Source organism: Euprymna scolopes, chromosome 29 (assembly GCF_053919585.1).
Source record: "Euprymna scolopes isolate OS-2025 chromosome 29, ASM5391958v1, whole genome shotgun sequence".
Classification (NCBI taxonomy): Eukaryota; Metazoa; Mollusca; class Cephalopoda; order Sepiida; family Sepiolidae; genus Euprymna; species Euprymna scolopes.
In genome coordinates, this window is record NC_136510.1 from 21,765,362 (window position 1) to 21,776,182 (window position 10,821).

At 28.6% G+C, this 10,821-nt stretch overlaps 1 protein-coding gene across 1 annotated transcript; it reads right to left on the bottom strand.

Annotated features, from left to right (window-relative positions):
• Positions 1 to 1,480: 1,480 nt before the first annotated feature.
• Positions 1,481 to 10,538, bottom strand: LOC145252385 (uncharacterized). The gene is made up of 14 exons (XM_080111782.1): positions 10,336 to 10,538; positions 8,744 to 8,817; positions 7,960 to 8,091; positions 7,520 to 7,613; positions 6,878 to 6,951; positions 6,197 to 6,237; positions 6,021 to 6,055; positions 5,378 to 5,519; positions 4,456 to 4,512; positions 4,045 to 4,129; positions 3,610 to 3,725; positions 3,037 to 3,204; positions 1,811 to 1,903; positions 1,481 to 1,697 (listed from the first exon to the last, which is right to left on the bottom strand). The coding sequence occupies exons 2-14, from the start codon at positions 8,793 to 8,795 to the stop codon at positions 1,581 to 1,583; spliced, it is 1,206 nt and encodes a 401-aa protein (XP_079967908.1). The 5' UTR covers positions 8,796 to 8,817; positions 10,336 to 10,538; the 3' UTR covers positions 1,481 to 1,580.
• Positions 10,539 to 10,821: the final 283 nt, after the last annotated feature.

Below are 10,821 nucleotides of genomic sequence, written 5' to 3' on the forward strand. Positions count from 1 at the left end.
GCAGCAGCACATTCTGGAGAAAACCATGGTTTGCTGTTAGGTTTATGCTGGAACATTTACGAGGGTATGAAAATATCTCGTCCTACACTAAACCATTCAAACTGATGATGATGATGATGATGATGATGATGATGATGATGATTGAATTTCCTTGTTTCACTTCAAACTGTTTTTAAAACCATAATAAATGCCCTTCCATAAATGCCACGTTTTATAGCAACCCTTTAATAAACCTGGATATCTTGGGCCCAAGTAGAACTGGCTTGTGTGTGTAAAAAGTCATATAACTGCATGCAACCTGATTGATGTCAATCATTTGGGTTAGGGTTAGACAGAAAGACCAAGTGTGAAGTGTTGCCTGACATTGCTCGCACTGGAATTGCGGACACACATTGGTTCCATTATTTGTTGAATTGAATCCAAAGTTCATCAACCAAACTTGCCATCTATTTCAAAAAGTTTACTTATTCAATAAATCTGACCTGGATATCTTGGGCACTAAGACACTTGCAGCATCCTAAATGCCAAAACCTGATGATTATAGTGATGATGTAGAAGCAGTAACAACAAGTTGCTCAAGTATATCAAGAATGTGATCAGCATAAATAGTTTTCAAAATAATCGTGTTTGATTATGGTATGACGAATGGATTGCATAAACAGTATTGGAGCTTTTCAGAGATTTTATTTATTCAATAAATTTGACCGTTCTGCAAGTTATAGTGATTAGTGCTTAAAGAAAGTATGTGTGTAGGAGGAGTAACCGAGACTTACCGGAAACTGAGGCGACATTTGCCATTACATCAGGTGGAATAAATGATGCGGAAGAATGAATAAAGCAGAAGAGAAATCAGTTTGCGATGGGAATGAATTGAAGACAAAAATATCCGAGTTTCAAAAGAAATTTGTAAATATTTTTTGTTTTCATCTTTTACTTTTCAAGTCGATCTTATAAACGTTTGCACAAAAAAAATAGAAGATACAAAAATTATATTTTAATATTTTTAATATGAAAGTTTATAAATAAATTTTTCAATTATTCAATATTTTTGTTTTCAAATTTAAATTTCATAAAAACAAAAAAGAAAAACAACAACTTTTTATTAAAATAAAAAACTTTATTTGACCATGATTTCAGATTTAAAATATTAAAAAAAAAATATTACAAGACTAAAAAGAAAAACAACAACTTTTTATTAAGAGTAGAACAGTTTATTTGATCATTTATGAAAAAATACACGAAGATGAAGAATATTTACATTTCAGAATTTCTAAAATAATCAGAACGTATTTACAAATTGATCAATGGATGCAAAACAGAAACTTTTTTTCTGTAGATTCAACAAAATTGAAACAGAAAATAAACGAATTGGAATCTACAGAGAATAAACCATTTGACCAATGAAAAGTATTTACAATCTACCCATAATTGGGTACAAAAAAAAGTGGATTGATGGTAAAATGAACATTCAAATCCATTTATTCTTAAGACAGAGCCAGAACAAATTTATATAAAGGACAGTTTACAGACACATACATGATCTGATTAAAAAAATACAACTAAGGACGTACAAAAGACTTTTAAGGAGTGTAAGGAACTCCATGTACACGGAAACGATAAAGACAAGTATATTCTGAATTGCCGTAGTTGCTGGAAATCCGAACTTCAACATATTGGGTTGGGTTTTCATTATTCATCTGAAATAAAATAATGAAAACTGATTTAGCATTTCACATGCGAACAATATTGAAATGAAAAGAAAATCTTTAGTGAAAATTGGTTAAAAACAAAGAAAACACAGAAACATTACCTGTGTAATAAACTGCTGAATAGGTCTCCCATCATCTTTGTATGTATAGCTGCCTAAATAGACACCTTCGTGATCATCTAGACCGGATAAACTCTATAAGGAGAGATGGAAAAAGATGGACCAAGTTTTAAAATCAAAGAGATTCAGTAAATACTTGCTTGTAAGAAACGTATTCATACATTTTAATTTTTGCATAAATATTGTAATATTTTTTCTAAAGATTAAAAAGGAAATATTTTTTCTTATTTTAAAGACAAAATAATGTTATAAAGTAACTTTCATTTTATTTTTAAACACTTAACATAAATTTGTTACAGAATAAATATTTAATAATTTATAAAATATTCACTTTTGTATGAAATTTTACAATTAAGAATAGGAATTAGTTTCAGTCAATTTGAAATCCTAATAAAATATATTAGTTTTATTTCAAAAGTAAGTTTATCGCTTTTATAGATATTTTTTTAAAAAATCATGAAAATCGAAGCATCTGTTGAACAGACTTTTAAAACATCCTAGAGTCATCCTGTAGGATTTTAATTTAAAACTGTATTTTCTTATATAGCCACATCTCTTTATGTATTAGTTTATTCAATTATTAATTTACTTGTCCGACGTCCGGTGTTATACAAAATGTCAAATTTTTAAACCAGAAAAAATGTAGCTGTCACTTTCCGGTTGTAAATTGATTTTTTTATTTTATAATTAAAAAAAAAATAATGTTGGAAGGAGACTGTAATTTTTTTATCATCGATTCTTTTTTAATTAAAAAAAATGTGGAAGTTATATTATAAATAATTCATAACACAAAAGCAAAATATGTTTTTATTAATTATTTTATCTTTAAAAGTTAAAAGCAATTAACTACAATGTGTTATAAATTCGTCCTATTTGTTATATTTTAGTTTTTTCATTTAATTTTGTTTATGATGTGTTTTTAAAATTTTCACGTTTTATTTATTTGGTTTAAGCATCAAAATGAGTTCTTTAAAAACAAATTCACACACTTTTAAGCTAAACATGAAGCAGAGAAGCGCATAACATTTTCATATTTTATTTTCTTGTTTGTGAGTAGAAAAGCAGATAATTTCAAGCAAGCCTAGATATGTATTATTAAGTTCTCAAAAGATTACATTTTTACCTATGTCGATATTTTCAAAATGAAACTCCATGTATATATAAGGAAATTTTAAATATTAGAAAAACAATAAAACAGATGCACTTACATAAACTGAAAAATCCTTCGGTGCACTCTCGATGTGTCCAGAGGGAGAGATGGATTTAGGAATATGTTCCATGCTGAAGGCAGTGATTTTAATTTTATGTGATAACCGAATCACAAACTTTCCAGTACTGCCTTCGAAGGACCAACATTCACCGACATTGACATCAGGCTAAATCAAGAAATAAAGAAAAAATAAAATAAACACACAAACACAAGCTGTTTTTCTTATTGCGAATATTTTGATCAATGTAACCTCTATCGTTTGTGTGAATCTTTTCAAACATGGAAATCTTTATGTTCCCAATTTTATAAAGATGTACTTAAAGGTCATAGATCACATCTTTATATAATACAATAAATAAAAATTAAGTTTTCATAAAAATAATTATTTTACCTGAATTACAGTCCTGGGATCTAACATTGATAATCTGACGTCATAAATAAAATTTGATTAACAGCAAATCTATCCATAAGATCTGATATATAATTCTGGGAAATCAGATTAAATAGACAACTACTTCGATTTTTAATGCATTAAAGAAAAATGAAGTTTTCATAAAAATAGTTATTTTACCGTAATTACAGTCCTGGGAGAATTGGATTTATAAACGAGAGGAATACCAAAGATACTGATGTAGAGAGAATACTTCGTGAAAGTCTCCGAACAACGATTAAGGATCACACTGCCACCTGAAATAATAAAGAAAAGGATTTTTTCAAAAATACATGAAAAAAGCTTCTTTAAATGAATGCAACCCATAATAAAATGTCAGCTTAAAGTGGATTATTATTTGAAATAGAAATTAACACTTGGAAAGATAAATTTGTGAGCATTGGAGAATGTCAGTGCTTTGATTTTAAATTTGTTTAGTCAAAAATTAGTTTATTGGCTATAATTATTGTATTTATGGTATTTTCTTTAGCTATACTTGAATTATTTTATCACACAACTTAATGACCGGTTCATAATTATCTATGGAGATAAAAAGACTGAAAATCAAAAACGCACCTCCAGATTCCAAAGCAAAATCTGCCATTGCAGTTTTATCAGCATTCAACTTCATCAGAGCTTCGTCTATCAAAGATCGTAGAAACTGGAAAATTAAAAATGAACATTGTGAAAGTTGTACGCATAATGAAGTTTCATGTTTTACCGAGGGGGAGGGGTTAGTGTAGTGTATGTTCATTCGTTATATATACTAGTCTAGCAAAACTGTGAGGAAAGGGAGAAATGAAGAAATACAATCTTTCTTTAAAGTTATTTAATTGAATTTTTGGTTTTACATATAATTGCTGGAAATGATTTGTTCTTGTTCAGGTCATTTATTATTTGTAAAATATTGTATACTAAAAATATATAAAAGAGCATATATGTACTAATTGTCCCTAGCCGGGGTTGCCTGGGAGTCATATTACTTACGTCTTTGGTTTCCTTTTCTTTTAATAACAGAGCTTCCTCTATCAAGGATCGTATAAACTGGAAAATTAAGAAATTAACATTTTTTTATCAAGTGAAATTAAATAGGACAAAGTTTGGACATTTTTATTTCTGTATTAATGATAGTGTGTCTTTTATTGTCACATTATCAGTCACATTTGGTATCTTTAATCCTGTAGGGTGAGTTTGCAGTGTTTTAGTGAACCCAAAATATTAAACTAATGTATAATGTCCATTGAATACAAATATATATGTGAATAACAATATATATATATATATATATATATATATATATATATATATATATATATATATATATATATACATACATACATACATACATACATACATGCATACATACATATATATATATATGTATGTGTACATATATATATATGTATATATATATGTATAAATATATGTATATTTATTCATATATATATATATATGTGTGTGTGTGTGTGTGTGTGTGTGTGTGTGTGTGTGTGTGAATAAATTATATGTATTAAAATTTTTTAATCTTTAAATCCTAAATTATCTTACAGAGAATTTAAATCGAGTAATTGGTTGCAAATCCAATTTTACAAATTTAAAATTCACAGGAATTGACATAAAACAATGCCAGACAAGCACAATATCTGCCTCATATTGCCCCCACCTCTATCCCAATATTCGACTTTTGAAATCAATTCATAGCAACTGTTTTTTGCATTCTTACAAATTCGCAGGAATTGAAAAAAAATGCAACAGAAACAAAATATCTGCCCTGTACCCCCCACCATCCCAACCCCGATATACGACTTTTAAAATCAGTTTATAACAACTTTTTTTTTTGCAGATTCTTACCATTCCAACATCAAAAATGACCAAAAATTAAACTAAATCGAATTCTGATTAAATTTACCTTTGGCAGACTTGCATGAATGTCTTCTTTGACATCAGAACGAATGTGATTGAATCCAGCAAGAAAATCAGAACGAAGAGAATTTTGAAGAGATTTTTTGATTGTCATTTCATATTTGTTCTCAAAACTTATTGAACTTTGGCTGCAAAAGAAAAATTATTCAAGTTGAAGTTAATCGTTGTAAAAGAAGTGGAATTTTTATTCTTGCAAAATGTTACAATTGATAACATAATTTTTTGGAAAGGAAATATAGTTGGGAAATCAAGAAACAATTTATTTTCGTTCATCCACTCATTTGTAATGTACTTGCATTAAAAAATTTAGTATTTATCTTAGAATTTTTATTCTTGGAAAATGTTACAATTGATTTAAAAAAAACTATTGGGAAATCCAGAAACAATTTATTTTGGTTCATCCACTCATAACTCTAAATAATTCAAACGATTTCGGGAAGTAAATTTCAATTTATTTATGCACAAGTAAAATATAAAATATAAGATATATAAATTGATCAGATAATTTCATTTATTTATTTATGCACAAGTAAAATAAACACATCAGTATTAAACGTACTTAATATGCAGAGAGAATATAGAAGGTAAACATAAAAAACTTGAAAAAAAATGTGAAAAATCAAACTTACCTGTTTAATGATTTTCCTAAATTTGTATTCAAAGACTGAAAAAAATTAAAATTATGAATCGATGAGTTTGAGTTTTTACTAAGAAAATAGAAAGAAATTAAAAAATGGAGAAAAAGGGGGAAGAGCAAAGCGAGTGTTGGGGGAGGGGGCGAATAAAGAGAATTGGATGTTCTTACCTCAGATTTTCCTGGGTATTGCGACATATTCACTAGGCCAGCTGCAAAAGAGGGGAAAAAATAACAAGATGGATAAAAACATATACATAATCCTCTTCTTCATAAAAAGGAAATTATACTAAAGGTAGCAGTTCACCCAAAACTTGAGGTAATTCACCCAAAACTTGAGGTAATTCACCAATAACTGGAGGTGATTCACCCATAACCGGAGTTAGTTAACCTATAACTAGAGGTAGTTCACCTATAACTGGAAAAAAATCACCTATTACTGGAGGTTATCCAATCATAACTAGAGGTAATTCACCCATAACTGGAGGTAGTTAACCAATAACTTGAGGTAATTAACCTATAACTGGAGGCAGTTCACCTATAACTTCTTATGCAACATTTTCTTTTCCTACTAAGATCTAAAAGTGCATCTCACAATTCAATATAATGTCAAAAATTATAGGTTTGTATGATGAAAAATTCCTGCAACAAACTCAAAAGTACAAAACGAAAAATACGGTAATCATCCAAATTGATAAATATTTCAACAGATTTGCTAAATTGTGATTCTTGTTTTTTAATTTACAATTAGGTTAGTCAGATTATTCTTACTATGTTCATCTTTGCTCCAAGTATAACTTTTATAATGACTCGATAGATGTCAAAACTTGTAATAAAAAAAGCAATACTTACAAATGATCCACAATCCACTGAGCAGCAGCAAAATAAACATGGGTAGACGACGGGTAAGTCGACCAGAAGTAACACTGTCAACAAGATGAGAGACATGATTAGACATATATATATATATATATATATATATATATATATATATATATATATATATATATATATATATATATATATATATATATACTAGCATTCCATAATATAACATAGATTTATATATATATACCAGCATTCCGCCTAGCATCGCCCGGTTAAAAAATGTATGTGTGTGTGTGTGTGAGTAATTTGTGTTCTTTCCGCTATAAGCGAAACTAAAACCAAAATTTATGAAGAATTCTTCGTAAAATTATTTATTACAAATAATGGAAAGTTACAACGCTTAAACGACAGTTATTCCCAAGAAAAATGTTGTAAGCATGACAAAGAAAATAACACACACGCAATCGTATTAATATATAGATGAATCTTAACCAAAAATTTGTGAACGTTTTAAGTTTTAACACACTGTACACTGTGTATTACCTGTTTCGAACCAAAGAAAGTTTTTATCTTTAGAGTTTAGAAAGGAAATAAAGAAACGGGAAAAATGTTACGTCGATTTTTAAACATTTAATTTAACAAAACCTGTTTAGTGTTTATACTTACATTAAAGTTATGTTTGCACAGAAACGTTTTGCACCTGCCATAAAGCCTTCGTTGGATATGGGGGTTGACCTCACATTTCTGTAACGTCTGTTTTCTGAAGAAATTTAAAAATATAAACATTTCAGTTCAAAATTAATTTTATCAAAATCAATGAGTTGTTAGCAGGATATTTACTATGGAAACAAAAGTTGAAAATGTGTAGAAAATCAATTCTATTTGGTGTTTTAATAAATCAAATTAAATATTAATTTTTTTTGTCATTTTATAAAACAACTGCATGTGAAAAAAAGTTTAAATTTTGTTTAAAGATTTTTTGGATACATATAAGAATGTTTCGTATTTTTAATTGCCAACAGTTTTTATTCCATGACCCTAAATCTCGAGTATTTTGTTAATGTCTAAATAGAAATGCAATATAAATTGCTTTTTCAGCCACTTACCAATTATGTCAAATCTATCCATTAGATATTCACCAGTTGATTCTAATTTAGCTGCAGCAGACGCCATCCTCTGAGCCATGAATATTTCTTTCGATGAGCGGATTCTCCTTACATTTCTATAATTTCTGGTTTCTGAAGAAATTGAAAAATATAAACATTTCAGTTCAAAATTAATTTTATAAGGATATACATGTTAACCGTTCCCCATTTTGTCCTAAATTTCAAACAACATAATGGCGTGTTTGCTTATAAACCAAACTAATTAAAGAATTTATGTTTTCAAATGAATAATATCACTTTTGTGTAAGCATTAAAAATTGTGTCCAGAGCAGAAAGAAATTTTGTATTGACATTAAAATTGTTTCATGTTGTTTTTATTGAATAATGGTAAATAAGAAATCATTTTGAGTTAAAATCTATGTAGCATTACGCATGTAACTTGCGAAAAACATGCTTGAAATGTGTCACCATTATGGTGAATCGAATTAAATTAACTCGCCATTTTTTTTGATTTTGCTTTAACGCTTATCCTCTAATAAACTTCCATTTTTTATGTTAACTTGTATTTTTATTTAATCAACACAAATTACTGAAAATTTTTATTATTATTATTATTATTATTATTATTATTATTATTATTATTATTATTATTAGTAGTAGTAGTAGTAGTAGTAGTAGTGTTTATTATATTTAAGAAAAACTTATTAAAAAAAAACTATTGTTTTCATATAATGTTTTTTATTTGTTACTTGTTAACAGGAATCAACTCTTTGCAAAGATTTACCTGAATAAACAATCCTTTGAGTTCGAGGTCTTAACCAATAGGAATGAGGCATGTTGGCTCTTGATCCCTAAAAACTGAAAAATAAGGAGAAAGAAACGACATTATTAATAAAGAAAAGCAATTATCGATTCTGATTCTGTATGAATCTCTAAATATTTAACTATAGAGTTGCTATTTATCCTGATTACCATAAAAACACGTGTTAAATGTGCAGATATTTTCTTAGACATAAAATTACACTTGTGGGAATGATCTATAAATTTTAGTTTAAACAAAATAAAATAAAAAATCAAAAGAATCGTTTTTGGAATCGGAAAATAGGTACAAAGTTTAAAAAAAAAAAATTATGTTGGATTTTCCCTCTGCAAGCATTTGTACCTACATACGCATAAGAATTTTAGTGAATAATTTATTTCAATAAATTTTGAACTTTATTCTAAGTCATTGCATTTTTTTTATTATTAAATATTTCAAAGAAATTATTAAGTGACTTTTTTTGTTACAAATCATGATTATCCATATTTACATATACAATATTTTATCCGATAATTGAATGCTCGTGCAAGATAATTAAATATAAAAATGCATTTTAAATAAAATCACTATTATGTAATTATGTATCATGTCGAAATTAGTAAAAAATTCTCCCCCGCCCCCCAAACTTCCACATCCACCATTTTCTAATTTGAAATAGTGATAGTTAACTGAAAACAAGGGAGATAAGTCAGTTTGTCATACAGATTTGGTTTAAACTGCATTACACAATACCTGAGATACGAATGTAATTCATTCCATGACCATTAACATATAAAAAAAAAATCGTATCTCAAAACAATTATTCGTATTTGAATTAAAACATACGGAATTAATCCATTCAAAGGTTAAGAAATTTATGCATCACAAGCTAAAATTATGCTTGAATTACACTAAAAAATCACTAAAGAAAGATAAATACAAAAGTAATGACACGGAAATTGATATATAATAATAAATATTAATAAAAACAATAACAAAAGGGCCAAGATTATACACAAATAAATACTAAGATAGATGCAATTCTCTACGCCAGGTATGCCCCAAAATGGAGCACTCTTACTACATCGGAGCAGGAGCTTCTCGGCGTGCCCTATCCAGCCTTGATAGAGTTCAAAACTTTTCCCTGCAGCCTCTTTCACACAGAAGAGATGTTGCAAGCATGTCTCTGCCCTACTATTATTTTCATGGTAAGTGCTCGTCTGAACTCCAATCTATGGTCCCCTTTTTGCCAAACTTTCGCAAAAAACACTCAACTAGCTACAACCATTATATACGATATTCCTTATATAGTGTTATAGCAGCAAAAACCCTCAAGAAGTATTTTCTTCTGCGAATTGATACTAAGCGATTCAGCTATAACTGATCAATCTCTCTTCTTCCTGTCCCCTAGACGCAATAGCTTATCAACTCAAGAGGAAAAGTAGACAGAAATAGAGTGAGAGAGAAGTTTATAAAAACTCTCCCATTTTGTTTTTATGGCTGGGCAATGCCGGATAATCATGTTCGTGTCAAATAAAATACACTTTAAATATAAGAAAAAAAAAAAAAATCCTTACCTGTAGATCCTTATTTACTCTTTCTGTATGATGACAGGATGTGACACAAGGTCGTCAAATAGATAGCTTTCTGTATGATGACAGGATGTGACACAAGGTCGTCAAATAGAATAGCTTCTCAAAAAGGGAGACTTATTGATCTATATCTATCAGTATGTCACTAAAACTTTGTTTGGCGTTGCTGACTTGTTATCGTGCACAATGAAGAATGAGTGGCAATTGTTAAAAGATTTCCCTTTATATAAAGAATGGTAGTTGCCAAAATTCTTTTATGACGTCACAGAAAGATGATGATTTCTATTGACATAAAGGGTAAGGGAAAAATCTTTTATGACGTCACAAAATGATATTGTAATCTACTAAAATAGTGGAAAGATAACCCATGACACAAAGGTCAAAGGTCGTGTCTGTGAATGTATGTATATGTATGAATAAATGTCAGCCCCTCTAAGAACTCGATTATTATTGAAATGAATCTCAAATCAT